This window comes from Pinus tabuliformis, chromosome 7 (genome assembly GCF_031772625.1).
Source record: "Pinus tabuliformis cultivar Carrire ecotype Pingquan chromosome 7, CPIR1, whole genome shotgun sequence".
Lineage (NCBI taxonomy): Eukaryota > Viridiplantae > Streptophyta > Pinopsida > Pinales > Pinaceae > Pinus > Pinus tabuliformis.
The window spans coordinates 777,666,083-777,687,744 of record NC_142293.1 but is presented as its reverse complement, the minus strand read 5'-3'; the positions used below and the strand labels follow the sequence as shown (position 1 = coordinate 777,687,744).

The window sequence follows — 21,662 nt, the reverse complement described above, 5'->3', positions numbered from 1 at the left end:
CTCATCCGACAAGTTCTTCCAGCATACCAAGAACTCCTTGATGGTCCTGCTCCTCAGCTTCCTCTCCCTCCTCTCCAGGATGGTCTCAGGCTCCAAAACCAAGTGGCCCTCATCATCCAATGGGGGTAACTCTACTGCTGTTGTCACCTGTTGCCCCAACACCTTTTTAAGGCACGAGACATGGAATATATTGTGAATCTTGCTCCCCAAAGGCAACTCCAGCTCGTAGGCCACCTCCCCAACTCACCTAATCACCCGGTATGGCCCATAGAAGCGGGGTTGTAGCTTCTTACGCCCCTTTTGCTTCAACGTGGACTGTTTATACAACTGTAACCGGAGGTACACCAAATCCCCCTCCTCGAAATGTCTCTCAGTCCGGTGTCGATCTGCTTACACCTTCTGTTGGTTTTGTATTGTCACTAAGTTATCCTTGAGAGCCTTGAGAATGTCTTGGCTCTCTTGGATCCAATCTTTGGCCTTTGGGGGCCCGGCTGTCTCTAAAAGCAACATTAGCAAAAGATAATGCATCATAACCATACAAGGCACGAAAAGGAGTCATGCCAATGGACATGTGGTGGGTGTTGTTGTAGCAATACTCGCCCAAATGCAGCCATCGAATCCAAGCCCTCTACTTCCCAGTCACATAGTTCCTCAGGTACCCCTCCAGCCACTGATTAACTCGCTATGTCAGGCCATCTGTCTGGGGGTGGTAGCTCGTGCTAGGAGTGAGGTCGGCACTGACCAACCTGAAAAGCTCCTACTAGAAGCCTCCCATGAAGCTGTTATCCCTGTCACTCACAATGTTCTTAGGAAGCCAGTGTAACCGGAAGATCTCCCTAAAGAACAGCTCTGCAACCTGTGCAGCAGAATATCTGGTGGGGATGGCGAAAAAGTGGACATACTTGGTCAACCAGTCAACCACTACATAAATGCAGTCCTTGCCATGCACTGTAGGGAGCCCCATGATGAAATCCATGGATATACTTTCCCATTTCCCCTTGGGGATGGGAAGCGATTATAACAATCCTATAGGGTGAATCAACTTCCCCTTGTTCCTCTGACATGCCTCACACTCCTGTACGTGCTTCAGCACGTCACCAAACAATTTTTGGGTCTTGGAGATCTCATGTGTTCTAGCCCCTCCACAAAATTTCGGAGCTAGAGCACATCTAATGCTACCCCAAAAATCAACAATATGTTTTCGGAACCCTTGATGCCCTAACAATGGTGAGTCATGTGCTGCCTGGAGCACTCTCTCCCTCAGCTACGAGTTGGGCACCAGAAATATGCACCCCTTGTAGTAGATAACCTCGTCCATCACCCAACAACGCTCATCTTCGTGGGTACCCTCCAGAATCCCGCATGCCCTCCTGTCCTTGGTGTACTCCACCAATAGTTGGGCCTTCCAATCATGGCAAATGCTCATGAGTGACAAACCTGCGGGTCTCTGTGATAGAGCATCGACCACCACATTGTGCTTTCCCCACACATACTCTATGTCGAAGTCATAGGCCTGCACCTTACTGACCCATCTTTGTTGCCTATCGTTGAGGCCCTACTGCCCCATGAAGTGACGAAGACTGTTATGATCAGTCTTCACCCCCGAAATCTGTTACCCACCAAATACTGTCGGAACTTGGCCAATGCATGCATGATGGCTAGCGTCTCTTTGTCATATATAGAATATGATTGCTCATGTGGTAAGAGCTTCCGACTCTCGAAAGCAATGGGGTGCCCATCCTGTGATAGGACTGCTCCAACTCCCTCCCCAGATGCATCACACTCCACGATGAAGGGCCGGGAAAAATATGGAAGTGCTAAAACTGGGCAACTACTCATCACCTCCTTGAGGCGATCAAAAGCTGCTTGTGCCCCATTAGTCCATGCGAAAGCCCCTCTCTTGGTCAAATCTGTCAGGGATGCTGCCAACTGTGAAAATCTCTTAACAAACTTTTGGTAATAGGTGCAGATACCCAAGAAGCCCCTCAACGTTGTCACATCGTTGGGTACTGGCCAATCACGGATAGCTCGTATCTTCTTCGCATGGACCTTCACCCCATCTACATCAATGATATGCCCTAAGTATAGCATCTCTATCAGGACAAACTCGCACTTGGACAGTTTGGCATAAAACTGTTGCTCCTCCAAAATATGCAACACCTCCTCCAAAATATGCAGCACCTCCTCCAAGTGTTGGAGATGCTCCTCCCAAGTCCTGCTGTAAATCAAGATATCGTCGAAGAAAACAAGCACAAATCTTCTCAACTGCCTCCAGAAGACATGGTTCATACACGAGTAGAAGGTAGCCAGAGTGTTGGTCAGCCCAAATGGCATGACTAGGAACTCAAAGTGCCCATAATGGCACCAAAAAGTTGTCTTGGGGATGTCCTAATCCCTCACCCTGATCTGGTGGTACCCCGAACGTAGATCTATCTTAGAGAAGTACTTGCCTCCTCTAAGCTCATCCATCAACTCATCGATGCGGAGTATGGGGTACCGATTCTTCAGTGTCCTCCGATTTAGGGCATGGTAGTCAATGCACATGCGCAAGGTTCCATCCAGAGTTGCAGGAAGCGCCCCCCCCCCCCCCCCTGGATCCTAGGCCGGAATCGCGTCCCGTACGGAAGCGTTCCGGAAGCGCCAGCAGAAGCGTGATTCCATTTTTGACGAAGCGCGGTTCCGAGTTTTTGGAGCGATTCCTGGTTTTTAGGAAGCGTTGCCCCCGAAGCGCGCTTCGGAGGGCGCTTCGGGCCTCCGGAAGCGCCACGCTTCGGGCCCGAAAGCGCCACGCTTCAGGCCCGGAAGCGCACGCTTCACGAGCGCTTCGGAGCGCTTCCGGAAATTTCCGCGCGGGCAAGGAATTAAACTTAAATTTTTTTTAATTTTTTTTAAAAGTTAACTTAACTTGCAATGAGGGGGTGGGTTAGGGTGAGTTTAGGGTGAGTTTAGGTGAGGAATGAAAAGCATAAAGCTCCCATTCATTCCTCATTTTCTCACTTTGAGTTTATGAGAGTTGGAGAAGAGAAGAGAGGAGAGGAGAAGAGAAGAGAGAAAAGGAGAGGAGAAGAGAGGAGAGCTTGGAGGAGTGAAGAAGGAGGAGCTAGGAGAAGGAGGAGGAGCTTGGAGCAAGAGCTTGGAGGACTTCATCTACAAGAGCTAAAGAGGTAAGTTCAAACCCCAAACTCCCTTGTTTTTTTGAAAAAAAAATTGTATTTTTCTCCTCCCTCTCCTACTCTTTCCCATTGTTTCTACTTGCTCCTTTATTTACAGGTTGTCCACCACCTATATCCATATTCCAAGATGGTGTTCTTTTGGCTTCTATGTATCATTCCACTCTTGGTTTTAATGATGGCAAGGGTGAGGAATAGAGGGGAAGAGGAAGGGGATGAACTTGGTCCTAATAGTAGTGACCCAATGTATGATGAGGAGGAAGGGTTTGAAGAGGAAGGGGATGAACTTGAAGGGGACACTGAAGCACAAGATGGGAAAGGTACATCAACACCCTTGTGGAACTATGTGACCAAACTTGATGGGGGAAAGGGTGGTGGATCTTACAAATTTGTGTGCCCTCATGGTTGTCATGGAGGAAAACCATATACGGGTTCATATACCCGTCTAAGGAGGCATCTTTGTGAGGTGCTGGACAGTGATGAAAAAAAGGGTTCTGTGGGGGTACAAATTTGCCCAAACATTTCAACTGAAGAAAGAAGAAAATACATCCAAATAGAGATGGCTGTACAACAAAAAAACAAGAAACAAAAAACTCATTCTGAATCAAGTGCAACCTCTAAATTTGGTAGTTGCCCATCTCCTCATGGTACTTCTGCAACCTCTGGAGGTAGAAAAACAATAGGGGATTTCCTTAATGTTGCTGGGAGGGATGATGTGGATGGAAAGATAGTCCGTTTTCTTTGTGCTTGCGGTGTACCATTCAATGTGCTTCGCTCTCCCTATTGGCATGACATGGTAAAGGCCATCAATAAAGCCCCAAAAGGATACAAGGCCCCCAACTATGAGAAAGCTAGAACAGTGTTATTAGAAAGAGAAAAAGCTAAGGTTCAAAGAGCTTTGACACGTTTTACACATGAGTGGGTGGATTCTGGGGTATCCATTGTATCAGATGGGTGGACAAATATTAGAAACCAACATTTGATAAATGTTCTTGGTGTTTCTTCTAGTGGTGCAGTGTTTATTGCATGTCATGACTCCTCCTCCATCAGTGCAACTGCACAAAACATTGCAGATCTCCTATTGAAATCAATCAAAGATGTTGGTCCGAATAATGTGGTTCAAGTGATCACAGATAATGCAGCAAATTGTAAGGCAGCAGGAAAAATTATTGAGCGTACTCATCCACACATCTTTTGGTCTGGGTGCCTGGTTCACACATTGAACCTTTTGATGCATGATATTGTGAAACACAAAAATTGTGGGTGGATTGCTGAGGTTTACAGGAAAGGGAAGCAGCTCATTAAATTCATCACAGGGCATACAAGGGTAAACTACTTCTATGGCACTTACTCCAAGTTGCAATTGCTTAAAATTGCAAAGACAAGATTTGCTAGTTATTACCTCACCTTTAGGCGGCTAGTGAGGGTGAGACAAGCTTTAACTAATCTGGTGTGTGTTGAAACATGGGATGAAATTAACACTGACACAGATGGTGCTAATGCAGTCAAGGACACTGTTCTTGACAGTTACTTTTGGTCACAGGTTAAATATGTTTTGCAATTCACCAAACCAATTTATTACATGATCAAGTTTGCAGATTCAGATCGACCAGTAATTGGGGAGGTGTATGAGCAAATGGATTGCATGTTGGGGCAGATTAAAGACATTGTTGAGCCTAGAGATACCACCTTGCACAATTATATTCGTGTAGAGGTGCAAAACCGATGGGAAATGCTAAATATTCCATTGCATGCATTAGCATATGTTTTGACACCTAAATACTATCATCCATCATGGCTTTCAACACCAGCACCTGGGGGGGGAAGCAGGAAAAAACCACACCAAGATAGAGAGGTTCACGAAAAATATATGGCTGCATTGAGTAAATTAATCCCTGATGAGGAGGAGACTGCATTGGTACGGAGACAGGTGAGCAACTATACGCTCAACACTGGTCCAATTGGGAGCATGCATGCAATTCAAGATCGAGAGACTTTTTCTGCTCTTGAGTGGTGGAACATGCATGGAGGGGGTACTCCACTTCTACAGAGTTTGGCATTGCGGGTGCTATCACAGGTGGTAAACACTTCTTCTGCAGAGAGGTGTTGGAGCTCTTATTCTTTCATCCACAGTGTTAAAAGGAACAGGTTGAATTTAGACCGGGCAGAGAGCTTGGTTTATGTTCATTACAACTTGCGATTGTTGTCCCATTACTGTGAAGATGCAAAGTCTAATAAAGACTTGTTGATTTGGGACAAGAATCCAGAGGAGCCCAATTTGGAGGATGGAGTGTTGCGACTAGAGCAAATAGAGGATGCTCTTATCCAGGTATGTCCATTGTGGTATGAATTTTCCAATTTTCCCTTATAAAGCATTTCTCTAATTCATGTTTTTAATTTTTTTGTTAACTAGTGTTTTTTTTTTTGCATGAATTTTTTGAGCGATTCTAGGATGATGATGACCGTGTTGATATGCCACCACCCCCACCCCCATCTGGTCCCTTGGTTCCTAGGTTCCATGGTTCAACACCAACAGCAGGGGGTTCTTCTTCATCAGTTTCAGTGCCACGACTTACACAGGGACCATCTTCTTCATTGCCACCACGTGGAGGCCCGCCATCACGTTCTATTCGTGGTGGAAGGAGGAGAGATTAGTAGATATATTCACAATCTACTACTTTTTGTCATAGATTACTCATTAGACTTGTAGACTTGTGAATTTGAATTTTGAACCTTTTTGGCTTGGCGGTGACCAAGTGACATATTTTGTAAACATTATTATTTGAATTTTGGACATGACAAATGTTGACAGTTGCTCACTTGCTAGATAAATCATAATATGCTCTATGTTTTATGTTTTATAATATGCTTAAATGTTTTATGTTTTATAATATGCTTAAAAATTTGATGTATGTTTGTAATAGCTAGAATATAGATGATTGTTGTACATACTAGTAACTACAATGGAATCATGGATGCCATATCTATCTTGATTTATGCAAAAATATGCATGTTTTCATGTCTTCTACAATTAATTTGGTATTTGGGATGTTTGTTTTGAGTATAAATGCAAAAAAATATAAAAATATATATATATATATAGCAGACGCTTCCGCGGACGCTTCGCTTCCTAGATTTTTGGAAAATGACGCTTCCGCGCTCCCGCTTCGCTCCCGCTTCGTGCAACATTGGTTCCATCCTTCTTCACCAACACTACTGAAGAAGCAAAGGGACTAGAACTTGGTCTGATATGGCCCAATGCCAACAACTCTTCAATGGCCCTCTCAATCTCATCCTGATAGGCCTTAGGATGCCTATAAGGGGTAGTGATCACCGCCTGCACACCCGACTCCAACTCAATGGTGTGCTCGAATCCCCTGTCTGGCAGCTACCCTGGTGGAATATCCACAAACACTACTGCGTACCTGTCCAACAAGGCATGTATGTCCGGAGGTGGTGGCTGGACCTGTCCAACAAGGCATGTATGTCCGGAGGTGGTGGCTGGACCTGTCCCCCAACCTCTGAAACCCTCAACTCCACTACCCATGCTATGTCCCCATGTCGCAGATCTGCATCCATCCTATGCGCTGACACTGTCTGGGGTGGATACACATGCATGCCTCTAAGCACTACTGACTTGCCATCCGACCCGGTGAACTCCATCTCCAGTTTATTCCAATCAATAGTGACTCGCCCAAGGGAGTACAGCCACTAAACACCCATCACCACATTGATGTCTAGCACATCAACCACAAAGAAGTGGTCTGTCATCGAGTAGTTCCCCATAACTACTATCAAAGCAGGCACATATCGAGTGCACTACATGGTATGGTCACCTGGTACTAGGACCGAAAATACCTCAAACTCAGTCGTGTTGAGGCCCCTCCTCTGAACCAGCTGGGCATCTATGAAGTTGTGGGTAGCCCCACTGTCAACTAAGACCGACACCCGTTGTCCCTATATAGTGCCTGTGATCCTCAATGTCAAGAATTTGGGGACCCCGCATAAAGAAGCAGGGACTCCCCCAGATGTGGCAAAGGATGACCCTCCCTATGGAGGGTGTGGTGGTGGTCCCCTATCTGTCGAATTCTCACAGTCTCCCACACCACACTCCTGCTCCAACTCATCCTCCTGGTCACTATCTGAAAAGACCTCAATATAATGTGCTTTGCCAGCAGTGCACTAATGGCCTGGTGCCCAGGGCTCCTAGCAAGTGAAGCACAACTTCCTCCTCCTGAGGTCCTTCCGTGTCTCATCATCCAGCTGTCGTCGTCCCTGGGTGGTTCTCTGAGGTGGGGGTCTAGTGTCATGCCCCTTCTGTGGAAAAGGGGTCCGTGCAAGGAAAGGCGCTCTGGTCTTGGGGATGGCCCCCTGTAGATCTCTGGTGCACATAACTGCCTCTTGTAGCGTGGAGGGTCTGTGTGACTTCACCAGTCCATGCAGGGGCTCAAGTAAGCCCTTTATGAAAGTATATACCCTCCGAGCCTCCGATAGGTCTGGGACCATCACTGAAACTCGCAGAAACTCTGAAATATATTGCTTTGGGTTGCTTGTCTGGGGCAGTTGGGTCAACTCCCTGAAATGGGCCTCTAAATCCCTCTCGTCAAAGCATTCCACCACCCTCCTGGTAAAATCCTCATATGAAGCCACATTGGCATGTCCCACGGTGGCCAAACCATGAAACCACCAGTCATGGGCTTCCCCCTCCATGTGCAGCGTGGCCATCCTGATGGCTTCCAGCTTTGTCATCCAGTTGAGCTGGAAATAGGTGTCCATCTTCTCAACCCAAGCCCTAGAAGTGCACTTGGTAGTGCCATCAAATGTAGGGAAGTACATCCTCCCTATGGTCCTCTGCAGCTCATAGCTCTGCGTGCCCTGTCCTCCATAGCCCTTGCTCTTCTCATTCTGCTTGAGCTTGCAGAAATCTCTAAAAGAGAGTGCTTCCCTAAATTCAGCACCCATAGATTGCCACTCTCTTAAGTGTTCTCCCAACTGTGTGGGGTCTTCACCCCTTGTCGGTTTGATCTGTGCCACAAGTATGAAAGAGGGCAGTGTGGCTAGAATTGGCCCACTAGCTGATGGGGGTTGTGTTGTCAGTGAAGGGTGATCGAATTGTTGGGAGGCTTTCGAAGTTTCCCCAAATAAGAATCCTCCAGGGGTGGTTCTCTCTTTGTTCTACATCTTTATCTCCTCCAGCATCTCTTTCTGGCCCTTCGATAAATCATTCAAAGCCTTCAAGATGGTGTCAAAAGCCATCTCCTCCGTGCTCTTGGGCTCTACCATATCTTCCTCTACTACCACTGCTTTCCCCCTGTCCTCTGTGTCTAGAGTCATTTCCAACTCTCTTTCTCTGCTCTGGTACCTCTGCCTCTTGTATGTGATGTTTTGTTGGTACCCTTCTCTCATAGGAGAAAATCCACATAGTTGAGCCAAGGGGTTCTCACAATTGGTAGCAACCTTAGCCGATTTGACCAAGAGAGGGGCTTTCGCATGGACTGATGAAGTACAGGTTGCCTTCGATCTACTCAACGAGGTGATGAGCAGTTGCCAGGTCTTAGCACTTCCATATTTTTCCCTGCCCTTCACCATGGAGTGTGATGCATCCGAGGTGGGGGTTGGAGCAATTTTGTCACAGGATGGGCATCCCATTGCTTTCGACAGCCGGAAGCTCCTACCACATGAGCTGTCATATTCCATATATGACAGAGATGTTGGTCATCATGCATGCATTGGCCAAATTTCGGCAGTACTTCATAGGCAACAGGTTTCGAGTGAACACTGAACAGAACAATGTTCATCACTTCATGGGGCAGCAGGGCCTCAATGACAGGTAGCAAAGATGGGTCAGCAAGGTGCAGGCCTATGACTTCGACATAGAGTATGTGTGGGGAAAGCATAATGTGGTGACTGATGCTCTATCTTGGAGACTAGCTAGTTTATCCTGCATGAGCATGTGCCAAGATTGGAAGGCTCAGCTATTGGTGGAGTACTCCAAGGACAGGAGGGCATGCGAGGTCTTGGAGGGTACCCATGCAGATGAGCGTTACCGAGTGATGGATGAGGTCATCTATTACAAGGGGCGCATTTTCCTAATACCCAACTCACAGTTGAGAGAGAGGGTGCTCCAGGCAGCACATGACTCACCATTATCCGGGCACCAAGGGTTCCAGAAAACATATATGGCAGTCAGGGAGAGATTCACTTGGAAGGGCCTCAAGGGGGACATGTTGAAGCACGTACAAGAGTGTGAGGCATGTCAGAGGAACAAGGGGGAGTTGATCCACCCTGCAAGATTGCTACAGCCACTTCCCATCCCCGAGGGGAAATGGGAAAGTATCTCTATGGATTTCATCACAGGGCTCCCCACAGTGCAGGGGAAGGACTGCATCTACGTAGTGGTCAACAGGTTGACCAAATATGCCCACTTTTTCGCCATCCCCACCAAATACATGGACACAGGTTGCAAAATTGTTCTTTCAGGAGATTTTCAGGTTGCACGGGCTCCCCAAGAACATTGTGAGTGACAGGGACAGCAGGTTCATGGGAGGCTTTTGGCAGGAACTTTTCAGATTAGTCAAGACCGAGCTCACTCCTAGCACCAGCTATCATCCTCAAACAAATGGCCAGACTAAGAGGGCTAATCAGTGGCACCTGAGGAACTGAGGGATACCTGAGGAACTACGTGACCGGTCAACAGAGGGCTTAGATTCGGTGGTTGCATTTGGGCGAGTATTGTTACAACACTACCCACCACATGTCCATTGGTATGACTCCTTCCCGTGCCTTATATGGATATGATGCATTATCTTTTGTTGACATTGCTTTTGGAGACAGTCGAGCCCCAAAGGCCAAAGATTGGGTCCAAGATAGTCAAGACATCCTCAAGGCTCTCAAGGATAACTTGGTGACAGCCCAAAATCAGCAGAAGGTGTACGTAGACTAGCACAGGACAGAGAGGCATTTCGAGGAGGGGGGCTTGGTGGACCTCCGACTACAGCGTTACAGGCAATCCACATTGAAGCAAAGGGTGGCCAAGAAGCTATAGCCCCGCTTCTATAGGCCCTACGAAGTGATTAGACGAGTTGGGGAGGTGGCCTATGAGCTAGAGTTGCCTCCGGGGAGCAAGATCCACAATGTAATTCATGTCTCATGCCTTGAAAAGGTGCTGGGACAACAGGTGACAGTAGCAACAAATTTACCCCCACTAGATGATGAGGGCCACTTGGTTTTGGAACCTGAGGCCATCTTGGAGTGCAGGGAAAGGAAACTGAGGAGGGTGAGCATATTTTGGAGCACCCAACTTTGAGCTTGCTTGAGGGCAAGCAACATTTCGGAGGGGAGGATTATCATGTCCCTTCTCAAATACATTTGTAACAGAGTGTTGCTACACAATTTTGCACAATTTTGGATAAGGAAGAGAACCCAGGATTTCCGACTTACGGACTTGGGAGGAAATTCGACTTTATTTGGCTGCTAGTGGAATGTGGGGACCACCCACATGTGAATTCGAACTGGGCCATTCGAATGGCTTGGTGAGAAGTCGAATAGCAGGATGGACGGGCCCACATGAGGCAAGGTAGGCCCAAGGAGTTAAAAGGAGGAAGAAGCTCTCATTTGGATTTTGTTGTAACATGAATAGTTTTGATAATTTAAATTTGTTGATATAATGGTTTTTAGTAGTTTAGAAATAATAAATGGGTCTGCAAGAGTAAATGCGCCCTCAAAAAGTAAATTTAAGTTTCATTAGCTGGTTGATTTAGTTAATCATGCATTTAAACATGATTAAATGATGTAATAAAGTAAATTCAAACTTGTTTTACAAACCGCTGTGAATGAATTTTCAAAAACTGAAAGAGGTTTTTGTTGATAACATCCTCATGTACAAAAACATCTCTCATTTTTGTAACAGCTATTATGGATTGGGAGATGCAAATGCATCTTTGAAGGCATGTTTTCCAGATATTTCCTGTTTTAGTCACCTTTTTGCAGAGGATATTGTGACTAAACAAAGATGAATATTTGGAAACTGGAAGAGGTTTTGGTTCATAATATTCCAAAATACAAAAGCCTATCTCACGTTTCATACAGGTGTCATGGGTTGGGAGATACACTCTCATCATGTTTAGCCTATTTTTCCGACTGTGCACTGTCCTATGTAAGCCACCTTTTTGCATAAACTATTGTGGATAATAAGAGATGAATCTTAGGAAAGGAGGTTTTTGTTCCTAAGATACTATACTACAATAACCTCTCTCAGTTTTCACACAGCGAGCACGGATCGAGATATTCGAAGGGATGACTGGACCCTACTTTTCAGAAATTTGGGAGGAAAAAGCTCAAAGAGTTAGTGACTTGGAGGCCACCTCATCAAATATGAGTTGCAATCAAATTCGAATTTCTCTTCTTTATCAACAAAAATCCTCAAGGATAGTACAAAAACTCTTCAAATAGTTTTAGTTACATTTATTTGTGTTCTATTTTTGTAATACAGTTTTCAGATATTTGTAATAGCTCTTGATATTTTTATCAAGATATTTTGTGAGGAAATTGTATAAATACTTCATCAATTGAAGTAATATGGGTGGGCTTTTGATGCCAAAACTCTTAACTCTGTAATAAAGCTTATGTTGTAGTTTTTCTAATGAAAGCCTTACAGCTCTAGTTTTGACATAATTTTGTGCTTCGAGTATGTTTTTCCAGTTTTTCATATCTTATTTCTACACATGATAAAAGTGTTTATAGGAAGGTTTACAAAATCATTATCTTTAGAAAGAGATTTGTTTATTGGACTGTTTGTTCATCATAACTCCTCTTTAACTGGTTTTTGTTTTGTGCTTTCTGACAACCATTAAAAGAGATTAGCTTATTAGGTTATTTGTCTGAAATAGCTCCTCTTAGAATTGGTTTCAGTCTAGCCATTTTGTTTCCCTTTAAATCTGTTTTGTTGGGCTATAGAAATCTTCTACATGCATCCAAATCTTCCTAGTTGTTAAGTAATCAGTCTGGTTACTCAATTATTAGGAATCTCCTTACATTCTTCGGTCAAATTCTTATACAAATCAAATTGTTCTGTTAGGCTGGAAGCTAACACTTTCAAAGGGAACCTTGTGAGAGAGCCTTTAAATCATAAATAGGAATTTTCATTGATCGTCTACCACCCCCAATTAAAACCATAAATCTGGCCATTGTGTTTCAAAGGCTGTTGTTCAGTGAGGGAGCCCCCTCTGGTTCAAGGGCCAACTTGAGCCTAAAGGCTGGTTGAGTTGGTTTCCTGGCGTAGTTTTTGTAGCCAAGGACTGCCTACAGGAAACAGGTACAACAGATTCATTCTTACACCTTGCAAACAAAATTACTTGACTGTTCGCTCTGTTGTTTAGCTGAGTCAACCGGTTGTTTAGCCACGAATCTCTCGAGCAGGAGATTCAACCTTTCCTTTGGGGGACCTTCCATGCCCACCCTAGGGAGGCAATTCCATAATCATTTTAGGAGATCTGGGAATGTGTTACACCACTATCATTCAGCCACAAACAAGGAGTGCGTATTTCTGGCAAGTTGGAGAATACGCAGGAGGAGTTGGAGCTACCATTGATCAAACATTTGCCAAGACAACTAGAGGATAGGGAGAGCAGCAGTAGGCCAGCATTTCTTGTGAGTTTTGGAGCCAACAAATCCAGCATCCCAGCAGTTCAAATTACTAGGATTGGGGACAGCGCAGAGGGCCAGTCCAGCATTTTCGTGGAACTTAGGAGCAGGTGCCATAGGCCGAAAGCCAATCCAGGAAGATAGAGGATTGATAGTAGGGGTCATCCCAACACTTTGGGACCATTTCCAGGAGGATTTACAGGCAGTTTCCAGCAGGCCGAGTTTTGCAATTGTAGCTGAAGTTGGGCTCCAAGGTGGTCAAATTTCAGAAGTCTAAATCAGCCAAATTCCTTCGTGGGTTTTTCTAGGTTTAGGCCAAGGAGTCAGTGGTTAAAAGCATATAATTTTCTGGGGCACAAGAAGTGGACTTTTCAGCCATCCGAACCTAGCAAAAAGGCAGTTTTTTAGGCAGCGCAGTGCAGATTGGTGCAGCAGTTAGAGCAGTCATCGGATCAGCCATTTTCTCACCTGGGTTTGGTCATGCTTGTCGATTGAGACAAGCCTAGGTGCACCATTCTATTATCCATTGTATTTTTCCCTCAAAGAAGTAATAAAATGGCTCAGCAGTTCCTTATTTGCAGCATTTCCATGGGTGTTTAATGTGTATTTTGTTTTTATATTTTGTTGCACAGATTATTCACTTTATATCACTTGTATTCCTATTTAGGAACATTACAAATTAACAAATGTTGAGTTGGCATTGGCCAACTTGGATCTTAATGAGCCAGTGCTAGAGCATGTCACTTTTGATGATGGTGATACTCTTGAGGGTCATCCTCCACACGAGCAAATGCAGAGATTACATTGGATACAAAGGAGGAGGATGCAGAAGAGAATAGTGGTGGTATTGATGTTGATTTTGATGTTGATGAGCTATAAGCATAGCCTATAGCCTAATGGCAACAACATATGAGATTCTTTCTTCTTGTTCTACGGTTTCGGGTTCTAGTGTCTACCTTGTTTTGTATTTGCTATTTTCCATTAGCATTCCTAGTCAAGAGTCCTCAGGACTCAGCACCTATGTAATACATTTTGATTTTGATGACTTAATGAGAAAACTACAGTTTATGGTTAATTACTTGTTTTAGTCCAATATCAATTTATCGTCATTGATGTAGTAATAAGTGATTGTATGTATAATGTCAATCATGATTGTATGCATAATCATGATTGTATGCAACAATGTTACAATGTACATGTATGAATGAATTTGTATCATCATGAGAATTTGTGTAATATCATAATATGATGTATCTATTAATATTTTTAATATATATAGTATATAATGTGTCCTACGTGTCCTGCTCTGGTGGGTCTTTGTGTCCCATGTTGGACTCTCGTATTTGCATGTCTTGTGTGTCTCATGTCCTCGTTTCAGGTGACTTAGTTTTGGACCTTTTAGTATTCATATTTTGGTATTTAGATGTCCTATTTTGTTAACATAACTATTTGGTCATGTTATTTTGACAATTGCTAGATAACCTATTTCATTCCATATGTTAATAGTCTTCAATAATCATGATTGTATGCATAATGTTACAATGTACATGTATGATTGAGTTTGTATCCTCATGAGAAATAGTGTAATACCATAATATGGTGTATCTATTAAATTTTTTAATATTATAATTATATATATATATGTCATGTTCTGGAGGGTCTTTGTGTCCCATGTCAAACTCTTGTATTTGCATGTCCTGTGCATCTTGTGTGCCCATGTCAAGTGACTTGGTTTTGGACCTTTTGGTCTTCATATTGTGGTATTTAGATGGCCTATTGGAACGAACAAAGTTCATACTTAAGTTAAATACTCCAGAAGACTTGGAATATGTAGATCTCCATTGAGGATATGTAGATCTCCATTGAGGATACAAGAATATATATTATAATGTATGAATGAGAATGATACAAATCAGAGTGAGGACCTGCTTATATACCCTAGGTAGGTGCCTCTTCATGGAAGGTCATGTCCCATTTAGACATGCCTCTTCAGTACTAATTACTAATTAACTAATCATTATATAATTATCATCATTATTTATATTATCTTATTTATATATATTTTATTCATAACATTGCCTTCCTCCTCAAAAAGCTTTGTCCTCAAAGCTTGTTGATGAAAAGGCTTGATCTCTCTTTTTGTTTCGAATGTCTTCTTGTCTCAGGACTGTCATCTTCGTTGATACAAGTTGATATGATGCTCTTAGTGATAAGCAAAAATTGTCGGACTGAGAATGGATTTGACCAACCTAAATCAATCTTCTGCAGAATCTTACAGTTACTGGATACTTTGTGTGAATTTTTATCACAAACTGAATTGCACTGACATTAATAGTCTTCGGAACAAAAGTTTGCTGTTTCTGATCTAAGTGATACAAATATGAAATTTGATTGAGTTGTCTACTCTTGTGATTCCGATGTCGATAGGGAGTTCTTCTGGTTTGATTCCTTTATCATGTATGTGGCAATATTCTGATTTACTTCAGGTTACAGTGTTGTTGAGTTAGTTAGAAAACCTTCACTTGGGATGTTCATCGTCTAGACTGCAACATCTAAGTGTGTCTTTTCTTCAACTGGCTTGTCTTCTTCTTGGGTTGTGATATTGACTAAATCGTTATTTATTCCTCTTTCTTCCACTTGGACTGACGACTTCGACACTTCTTTCATGATAAGTTCTTCTAACTTGTCTTTTAGCAACTGTTTGTAACTTTTAAGCTTCTTTATTTGCGTAAGAAGGTTTTGATTATTATTCCTTAGACGTGAAAGTTATTCGTTTTCAGAATTGTTGACTTTAGCCTTAATATCCTTCTCTTCATCTTTTAAACTTTTGATTTGTTCTAATAAATTTTTATTAAGGTTCTTTAAACATAAATTTTCCTTTTCTTGTTCGAATAGGTGCTTCTTCAGTTCCTTCTTTGTGACCTTAGTCTTCTTGACTTGTGCAAATTAATTTTTCAATGTGGTCCTTGAGGCGAGAAATTTCTTCATCATTTTCCATTACTTCTTTGTAATGCATATCCGCAAGATCTTCATATTCCTGTTGTAATGCTTTCTTGTTTTGCCCAAGTTTGGTTATTTTGTCTTTCTCTCGATCTTCCAACTACACTTTCTCGGTACACTAGATTACATCATTTTGTAGGAGTGATGATGAGCGTTCCACTTGCAATTTGGATTCCACTTTTCTTTGTCTCCTTATTAAAATTTGCATGTTGTCACTTAAATATTACCATTAATTGTTCTATATCTCTTTGATTGATTGTTTTAGTGCATCACTTAGAGTTTCAACTAAGGTTAAAAAATTGTAACATTTTTTGCAAACCAAATTTTAATTTCGGAATGACTCTTGACAATTAGAATATCCCTCTGAACAAAACAGAGATTTTGAAAAAAAACCATTGCTTCTTGGTGACACCACCTTTTTGTTTTTTCCTCACTTTTGCCTTTTAGTGAGTATTTGGCCACATGAATTTTTAGTCACCCTAATAATAACCCTTCAAAACCTTAATAATAGATCTGTAATAATTTTTTCTCCTTTAAAAACCTTCAATTTACTTTTCACCTTTTATTTTGAATAATACTTGCCCTTTTATTTCCTAATATTAAATTACTCAAACCCTTTAGAAATAATCTCAATACTCTTATCTATTTTAGTGGAAGCTTTCCTCATATTTCAAAAAAGGCCCATTTTTTTTATTATAATAATTTTTTTGGCCCTATATATATATATATAACTTTCGACCTTTTTAGTAGCTTAAACTTTCAATTAAACCTTGAATTAAACATGCATAAAAGGTCACAAAAAGAGTCACGACCCTTCTCTTCTCATGGAACAATTTGAAATTGCACGAACAGAGGAGAGAAAACGACAAAATCTGTAACATGATGTCAGCTGCACGATGGCGTTTTGGATTACTGGCAGCAACAACGAAAGGCTCAAGGCAAAAGTAATGGTGGCTGGAAGGTTGAAAGACGGCTAACAAATGACTGTGGCTTGTCACTATGTGTGTGGCCTGTTGTTGAACGACTGCAATGGAGCAGGGTGGGCGACAAGAAATGCAGGGACTGAGTGTGCACAACGAAATGCCACTGGCAGATGGGGGAGGCAGAAAGGTGGCTATGGTTACCTGAACTCAGCGGATAAAGCGGTGGTGGCGTGGAAGAGTCAACGTGTCGTCGCAACGGTGGTTGGTTGTTTGGATAATGTTGTAGGTGGGAGGTGCCTGTTGTTATGAGAGCGGTGGCTGGTGAATGTTGTGGTCGATGGCAAAACTGGCAAGCCAAGGAAGCCACTACGGTTGGGACAGTGGCGATGGCGTTAGTGCTGAGATCTACGAGTTATCGTCGTATCGGGTTGAGTGGCGTTCAACAGATATGGCATGTGCCAGGCAAATGGTCAGGCGACGATGCTATTAGGCGTCAATAACGGAGCGGGGAGTTGTGCGGCTCAACGACTATGTTCCTTTTTTTTCCCTTCTTAAATTTTTTGTAAAAATATATACTCTTTTTTTTCTTTCTAATGTATATTTCTTTTTTAATTTCTTTTTTTCAATATTTAATTTCTTTTTTTTCTTTTATATATATATATATAGAGAGAGAGAGAGATATAGATATTATAAACATTTTTAGACTTTCTTTTCTTGCTTCGGTTTTTTATTTTTATTTTTATTTTTTAACTATATTCTTTCTTTTCCTTTTCCTTTTTTAATATAATATTTCTTTTGAATTTATTTTTTTTGAATTTTTAATTAAATTCTCTTTTTCTTTTTCTTTTTTTAAATGGCCAAAGGCATAAATGGCAATATGGAAAAACTCCAAATTCTTGTAGTGAAATGCTTCAACAGCAACAATGTTGACGAATCTAATGGTCAAAGACCTAGATCGAAGAACACAGCGTTGTGCAGTGGCTAAGCAGCCAGAGGATCGAACAACTCTGATATCAAATGAAACGAACAAAGTTCATACTTAAGTTAAATACACCAGAAAACTTGGAATATGTAGATCTCCATTGAAGATACAAGAATATATATTTATAATGTATGAATGAGAATGATACAAATGAGAGTGAGGATCTACTTATATACCCTAGGCAAGTTAGGCAGATGCCTCTTCATGGAAGGTCATGTCCCATTTAGACATGTCTCTTCAGTGCTAATTACTAATTAACAAATCATTATACAATTATCATCACTATTTATATTATCTTATTTATATATATTTTATTCATAACACCTATTTTGTTAACATAACTATTTGGTCATGTCATTTTGACAATTGCTAGATAACCTATTTCATTCCATACATTAATGGTCTACTTTCTATTATATGACTTGAAAAAAATTAAATTTGTAATTTTGTTTGTAATTGATAAAATTCTCTATTCTAGATGGTCGATGATCAAATAATTAATCATTAATGTACTTTGGATACCATTTCTATCTTGAGTTATGTATAAATATGGATGTTTTCGTATTTTTTGCAACTAATTTGAGATTTTGGATGTATTTTTTTAATATAAACATAATGCCATATATATATATATATATATATATATATATAGCATAGACGCTTCTAGAACGCTTCACTATCGAGAACTTTTGGACTTTTGGGGAATAACACTTCTGATACTTCGCTTCTCAAAAACACACCCACTTCGTGCAACATTACTCTATAATTCATACACAAGTAAAATCGAGCATAGTGGATAACCTTACATGCCCTAGGAGGGCTGACATCACCTTCTATTTTTGCTGTTTCCATAGATCCAACAGCCCTAAAGTTGGTTATGCTAGTTCAGCCATAATCTCTATTTGAAGCCCTTGTTTCTTTCTTATTGGAGACCATTGGAAGGGCTTTTCTTAGGCTGCTATATGCCATTGCATTACCTACTATTGAAGATTCTTCAAACCCTAACTTATAGCAGCACATTCACTGGTTTAGATTAGAGTGCTTGAACCCTAGCATTGAATACCTTCGTCATTGAATACGTTCATCATATTTGGCCTTGCCAAGCCATCTATCCATCCTTAGACCTTCAAAAGCAAATCATCTTGGGCACTAGTATTAGAATATCCTTACAGGGTATATAGGGAAGCATCAGTTGTGGTTGAAATCCCACTAAAGAGCAGAAGGAAGGTTGATGAGGTGACAATGGCAACTCTTCCTCATTGTTGCCATAAGGTTTGGCTCCTCTCCCAATGAGGCTTTGCACCAGGCCAACTAGATTTCGCAGAAACACCTCCCATGCTGAAGGCACAGTGCCAAGAATGAAACCCCCTTTGCAAAACCAATCTAATCCTAACACACCAAATACCATGCAAATAAGTGTATCCTTAAGGCCAAAACCTTAGCCATGATTTTATAAGCAAAGTGATAGGCCACCAACCTCCAATAGAATCTCTAGAGGCATTCTTGGGAATAAGTTTGACCATAACTTGACTGAGAAACTCTAGCAAGCCTTGAATAAGCTTGACCATACCTTGATTAGCAAATTAACACTAATGAGATCTTTATGAAATATTGATTTTTAACTCACTTAATACTCCAATAGTAAGGTTAGGTACAATTTAGCTGAATAGCAAACACAAATATGGATTGAGTTCACAATGATTTCAAAAGACAAAACCAGGAAATTTATCTCCAACAGGCAAATGGATTAGTGGTGGACATTCTTTGTAATGCAATTATTTCTCTAAATTGTTAACATCTATTAAATATGTTTGACCAGTCTGGTCTTTATATGGAGTTACACCTGAGGGCCTGTTCACTCCTATTTGCAATATCCATTGGGAAGAAGAATATGTCAAAGATTGAAAACTAACCTATTTAATTAGCTGCAGAATGAACAGTGAAATATACAGTCAGAAAATGTATGTTTTCATTGTTCAAACTCAAGATATTTTCATAGGAAACAGAGCAAGTAATCTATGGTAAACACACATTCTTAAATTTGCATAGATAGATCAACACTTGGATTGGACATGTGCTCCTGTACCTAAAAGGAGTTTTCTTTATTATAAATCATATGAAAGTTTATGTTTGCTGTGAGCATGTCTACCATACAAGAAGGTTATCTCACCGCTACAAATGCATGGAAAGATTGCTTCATCTGCTCCTTTGGACAGAAGCATTATCCTTCCATTCTGGCAATCCCTGACAACCACCGACATGCGTTTCCTATCGGAAGTGAACTCCAGTGTATCTAAAATCTCATACTGCAGAACCAAGCCATTGAAATTTACATCTGCAAGACATATAATGGAAAAAAAATAAGTCAAATAGTAAGCAGGACTAAGAGTACTCCAGAAAATCCTTGTTTTCAAAACTCTCAGCGCCATAACCTTTCCATAGATCCCATGTTTTCTAGGATAAAAAATCCACAGAATTCCTAACTCCATGAACTAGGGGAACAAGTTTAGTAAAGTCAAGCAAATAATAAGTCATGGAACAGCAGTTATATTCATTTAGTTGAGACATAGGCATATCAATCCATGGAAAGAAAAAATCTGCTGGCACAAGAAATTGGAGGATAACACATTTTATCACTGAAAAATATTACAAATCTGTAAAGTCATACTTTTACCATAAAATTAGAATATACTAATATCAGTGCATACCAAGAAAATTTCCTGTTTTACTGGTAAGAGCCATATGCAGGCAAGAAGCAGCATTCACAAGAGCCTCCTCATCCTGGGACTGTGATTTATAGGATATTGAACCACTAGCACTGCAAAATATCTAAGATACTCAGGCGCCAAATCAACATCGCCAAGCTAAGCCTATCAATAAAGTAGAAAAGAAGAAAAGGCATCCACATTAAATTAACTATGTTTTATAGTATAACCAGAACATAAAAATGGATTGAAAAGTTTACAACTACCTTTTAAGAGGCACAACAGTATTACAAATCGCCATAACTGTGAGAAATTTAACAACTTCAGGGACCTTGTTTGCAATAGCCCGAGCCAAATCAGAATCTGAAAAAAAAAACATTAGAAGGATTGTTATGGACAGTAATTTACATGCACAGTCATTGCAAAAGCCAGTTATTTGAAAATAGCGGAAGTTTTTGTTTCACTCCAATAATCCATTCCTCGAGTTCGCCTATAAGACTCCTTAATACAGGGGATGATGTCAGATATGGAGCATTCATTAAACATAAAAGAACTTGAAAAAAGGAAGGGGGGATCAATGTTCTTTTGGAAAATATAGGACCCTGGTACACCACCTGGATTTGGCATGGAAGACATCCATGTGGTAGAAAAGAAAATTGTTGCTTTTACAGGCATACATCGTTATCAAGTTTCTAATGAGGTGGGGTTCATGGGTGTCAAATTGCAACAGGTGAAAGTCTAACTGGAGGAGAGTCACCTGGCACTATGAACCTTGCACTACAAACCAGATCCCTGAAGAAAAGGCTAGAACCATGGGCTCTAGAATAAGCAATGCTCAAAAACTTTTCTGGGAAAGCCAAGAGGCAGTCAAGGTATTTGCTCTTGAGTCTAAAATGAACATTGTGACTCATAAATGAATAGATTACACAGCTTTCCTGGCCAGCTGCCTCTTTTTACAAAGTGTGTTCTATTTCACTAGACTCAAAAATAAAACATGCTCATACATGATATGACCTAGCGCACGTGCAACTCGTGTTTAGATATACACAGACGATTTTAGTTTTTTTATCATGTATCTTATCAAGCTTTTAAATTAGGAAGACTATTGTCTCAGAAAGCGACCAAGGTCTACTCAGCCGAATGCTCAGTTTGAATGTAGATTTCCCTGTGGATATGAATACATAGTCCTGGTCCTACTCTACAAAGAAAAAAAAGACTATTAAAACAAAAAAGGAATTGG

At 41.3% G+C, this 21,662-nt stretch overlaps 1 protein-coding gene across 2 annotated transcripts in view; it reads right to left on the bottom strand.

Moving 5' to 3' along the window:
* Positions 1-21,662, bottom strand: part of ALA2 (aminophospholipid ATPase 2) — a 426,245-nt gene that overhangs the window by 225,753 nt on the left and 178,830 nt on the right. For both annotated transcript variants that reach the window (XR_016266798.1, XM_089458821.1), the window contains exons 11-13: positions 20,689-20,785; positions 20,426-20,535; positions 19,888-20,052 (exon numbers count right to left, since the gene is read on the bottom strand). Coding sequence is in view for 1 of the 2 variants with exons in the window: in XM_089458821.1 (XP_089314947.1) it covers positions 19,888-20,052; positions 20,426-20,535; positions 20,689-20,785 (372 nt within the window). In the remaining variant the exon portion in view is untranslated. The remainder of the gene's footprint in view (positions 1-19,887; positions 20,053-20,425; positions 20,536-20,688; positions 20,786-21,662) is intronic.